This window comes from Nanorana parkeri, unplaced genomic scaffold, assembly GCF_000935625.1.
Source record: "Nanorana parkeri isolate BGI_ZX_2015 unplaced genomic scaffold, ASM93562v1 scaffold205, whole genome shotgun sequence".
Lineage (NCBI taxonomy): Eukaryota > Metazoa > Chordata > Amphibia > Anura > Dicroglossidae > Nanorana > Nanorana parkeri.
This window is the reverse complement of record NW_017306473.1, coordinates 1,653,741-1,658,000: the sequence shown is the minus strand read 5'-3', so window position 1 is coordinate 1,658,000 and position 4,260 is coordinate 1,653,741. Positions and strand designations below refer to the sequence as shown.

At 49.5% G+C, this 4,260-nt stretch overlaps 1 protein-coding gene across 1 annotated transcript; it reads right to left on the bottom strand.

Annotated features, from left to right (window-relative positions):
* Nucleotides 1-1,574: 1,574 nt before the first annotated feature.
* On the bottom strand, nt 1,575-3,175 carry CHST2 (carbohydrate sulfotransferase 2). The gene has a single exon (XM_018555620.1). The coding sequence runs from the start codon at nt 3,104-3,106 to the stop codon at nt 1,838-1,840; it is 1,269 nt and encodes a 422-aa protein (XP_018411122.1). The 5' UTR covers nt 3,107-3,175; the 3' UTR covers nt 1,575-1,837.
* Nucleotides 3,176-4,260: the final 1,085 nt, after the last annotated feature.

The window sequence follows — 4,260 nt, the reverse complement described above, 5'->3', positions numbered from 1 at the left end:
GGAAATTTAAAATACAAGAACTGCAGGAAGAGCAAGAGCCTCTCTGCGCTGTTTAGAGCTGGCATGGGATACTGCAGCCATCACACATACAGCTCTATATCAAAAGATGATCGATCATGTAATCGCTAATCACTCAGCTCACATCCTTATCTCGTTGCAGAGATCAGTGAATTCAGTCGGTCAGTCAGTCATGCCCCCCCTTCCTCATTGTAGGGTCACCCAGGGGTGGGCATTGCTGGCTCTGTCACTTAAGACAGCCATAGGGGACCCAGACAATATAGTAAGAATATTTCCTGGCTGCAGCCCTGAGCAAAACGAAAGGGTTTGGAGTTACTATTCTATTTTTTCCTTGTTTATTATCAGACCCGTTCAGTAAAAAGCTCTTACTTGTAAATAGCATTTCTTAATTCAGAATCCAGATTCTACTGCATACAAGAATTATTCTTCATTGGATAAGATGATAATGGATCTGTAATGCCTTTGCGGATTATATAAAGAGCAAAATTCAATAGCCAGTCTTCCGAATGTTCCTATTCACTTGACTAACAAACTGCTAGCTGGTTCCAATGCTGCACTTCACACAACTCACTGCCATATTAATGTTCATACATTTAATGAAGTCCTCCCTCTCTGTATGACTTGAACATGAATTCAGCGGAATATCACACTGCAGGCGAATTATTAGATTGTTCTAAAGCAGCTCACAGGACAAGTCCTAACCATTCGTAGCATTGTTGCAATTCTGGATTTAACATGCAACACCCAATGTATCAAATACCGTATGAGAACGTAAGCAGCTAAAATGATACATTCTGATTGCTCTACTATGCAAAAGATTAAAAAGAGAGACCTTGCAGTTCGAGACTAGCACTGAGCACAAGAAAAAACATCACGAGTCATTGGTCTGGAAAATGAACATAATTGGAGTGTTCTTTATTAACAGCACTTGTAACATTTATAGGTTAGCCCACCAGGCACCCTGTACAGTTCTAATGCGCCACTGCAACGAGCATGCCGCGAGTGGGATTTACTGGTCTCAAGTCTTTTGTAAACAAGATTCTCACTGTAATGACTAAACTCAATAACCAACATGTGACTCAGCATTAGAGGTACGATCTGACAGTGCAAGACCCAGCTTTTATCACCTCATTTCCCTTTCTTGGAAAAAAAGGGAGATAAGGCTGAAGCGTGTTTTGTCAGAGATAAGCACCTCCTACTACGCTTATTTTACGGCAGTCAAACTGTAGACGTCACACAATCCTCAGGGCCCACTAAAGGATAATCCCCATCAGGCTTTATCAAGTAAATACCGCAGAGAGCAATGATGATCGCCAAAGTGGAGTAACCCCTAGCAACCGTATTTCGGTTTTACAGGAGACAACTGATTGGCTGCCATGATATGATATTGCCATTTGCCTAATTGAATAAGGCTCAAACTACACACGAAATTAATCATTCAGGATTGTAGGATTAAGCGCTTGTTGAGCCCAGGGGTCAAGCGACGGAGCAATTCCATCTCCTGTGTAGTTCAGGCCCAAGCCTTATGGTTTGAGAGCAGAATCTATTTCAAAAATGACCCATCACATCTGCAGTATAATTAACCCTGAGCATGACCCATCAATGGACCCAGAGGACAAGGTATAAAGAACATCAGCAGAACACCAAAAGCTTAAACCCATTCTGTCATTTTGGGTATATTCTACGGAAAAGGAGCCAGAACTGATGAGCTGTAGAGAAATGGCGTGACTTTACTGAAAGGAAAAGACAACTGCAGACATTTGGTACAGTAGTTGGGAAGTTTAGTGTTGCAGGCAATGGGTCAACCAGCCAGAGAAGTTCACAACATGGGTTTTTTTAGAAGCGATTTACTAAGATCTTTCACTTCTGTTTGGCTCGAGACTGTCTGGTAACCCAAAAAGTCCATAGGAGCCTGGCAATATTCCTCCACCTGTTTTATCTGCAAGAAGGAAAGCACTGTCCGCCAAGCACTGACCGCCTGGGTGGCGTTGCGGGCAGACACCACAAACGGTTTGGAGGAGTAGCCCGAGCCACTAGTCATGTTAAGGGAGAACTTTTCTATCTCTGGGCTCACCGAAAGGTTCACAAAGCCATAGACATGCCTCAGGGTCTTAATGGGATCCACCACTAGATCCTCGTATCGCACCACCATGTAGTTACCCTTGAGCCAGCTCGGCGGGTTGAACGCAGTCCTCAGCGTCTTGCCCATGCTGCTACATATGACTTCCATGGCTCCTATGGCATGATAGTCCGAGCCATCTTTCTTGTTCAGTTTGTGTCCTGGGTCAATGAAGGGAACTCTGCGGATCCTGGGGTCCCTGCTCCGGACCACCTGTAGGCTCTCTCTGATCAAGCCGTGTCTCGACTTAATCCTGGAGTTAGCCACCGCCCGGGGGTCCCTGACCAGATGGATGACCTTCAGGTCCAGGGAGGGATCCATCATTAACGGAGCCAGCACGTTGATGTCGAAGATCCTCACCCCTTTAATGACTATGGTGTTGTACTTGTGGCACTCTTCCTCCAGCATGCTCAGGCTCTGCGGGGGGCATTTCTTGCACACCTTTTCGTCCACCAGCCCCACCACGTCCTTCCTATAGGCCGAGCAGATGGGGGTAGAGCAGATGACCTTGTTGGTGGCAGCTCCAAAGATGCCCAGCGTGCTGATGTTCTTGGCCCCGGCCGTGTTGTAGAGCTGCAGGGCAGACAGGTCGCACCGGTAGAGGGCGCTCAGGAGGTCGCGGGCAGCCCCCTGCAGGGACATGGCATCCCCGGGGTACAGCTTCTGCCACACATGCCACACGGGCTCGTAGAGGAAGAAGGCATCGGGGTTCTGGTTGAAGAGCTCCCCGAAGAAGGACGAGCCGGACCTCCAGGTGGTGAAGACGTAGACCAGCTGCCTCTTCCTGGGAGGTGAAGGCCGGTACAAGTAGCGGATGTCGGAGCGGCTCTGATAAGGGGTGTACCGTACCTGCTCGTTGCATTGTTGGGGCTCCTTGTGCCATTTGTCCATCAGGTTGAGCATAGTGAGCACCAGCAGGAGCACATAGCCCAGGCACAGGATGATCGCCTTCCTGCGGAACACTTTCATCGTCTCAACCGGCGATAACGATCCTTATGTGGAGTGCGGTGTCCGGATCTGTTGCTCACCAATCGCCCCCTCCGCGGCTGCGGCATGCGAGGCGACCGGGAAAGTTTGAGTTGCGGCTCATGTCGGGGTCAGCTCCCGCTCCATATCAGTACGCTGCCTGCCCGGGGCGATCAGGACTCAGCACATTTCATCATGCGGGGATCGGAAATCCCACCAATCCCCTTCCGGAGCCCGGAAAACTTCGTGCAGATACCGTCCTCGCTGCGATGGAACAGGACATAGCCCGGGCTGTGTGATCGGTGCCCGGGTCACTGCTGCTGGCACAGCCCCGATCTCACCGGCTGCTGGAGAACGTCCTGTGTACCGGAGAGCCTCTCCGCCTTGTGTGCGGGATCACCAAGCCCTCCAAATAGCTGCCGCTCTGTATACTGCGCTGCCTCCGCCGCTCGGCTCAATATGGAGATGCTTACATTTCATGGATCGAGCTGAGCTTTCATTGGCTTGGAGAGCCGTCACTCCGAATGGCACGCCCCCTTCCTATGCTGCGCTGTTTCTATGCTTTCTGTGCGAGTCTGAATGGAGGAAACTCTTCACTCGTATGGAGAGCGGCGTGATGGCAATGTGCTGCCTATAGCACCCACCCTGCGGCATCCAGAGCAGTTCGGCAGGATGTGTGCACTCTATGCCATCCAGTCTGCAGGATTTGTATATGCTCTGTGTGCTGTCTTTGCCATCCGGTCTGCAGCATCTGAGATCAGTTCGGTAGGATGTGTGTATGTACATGCTCTGTGTGCTGTCTTTGCTATCCACTCTGCATCTTCTGAGATCAGTTCGGCAGGATGCTATAGATAGCTGGATGTGTGCAAGTAAATGTGTTCTATGAATCATTAAAAAGAGCTCAGTGTGTTCCCTGTGCCTTTCACTCTGCAGCATCTGAGATCAGTATGGCAGAATGTGCGCATGGAAATGCTCTCTGTGCTGAATATGTCATGCAGTGTACAGCATCTGAGATCTGTTCGGTAGGACATTGTACTCCCTGTACCATCACAGGGTTAATGTGCAGGGTAATAAAGGTGAAGGGTTAATATACAGGTTCCTGCAGAGGCTGCTTGGAGATCAGATATACATGGGGGGGGGGGGGGGGAGCAAACAAA

Bases quoted from the DNA above. Each gene is read 5' to 3' on its own strand.
- CHST2 (XM_018555620.1), bottom strand. From the start codon at position 3,106: ATGAAAGTGTTCCGCAGGAAGGCGATCATCCTGTGCCTGGGCTATGTG.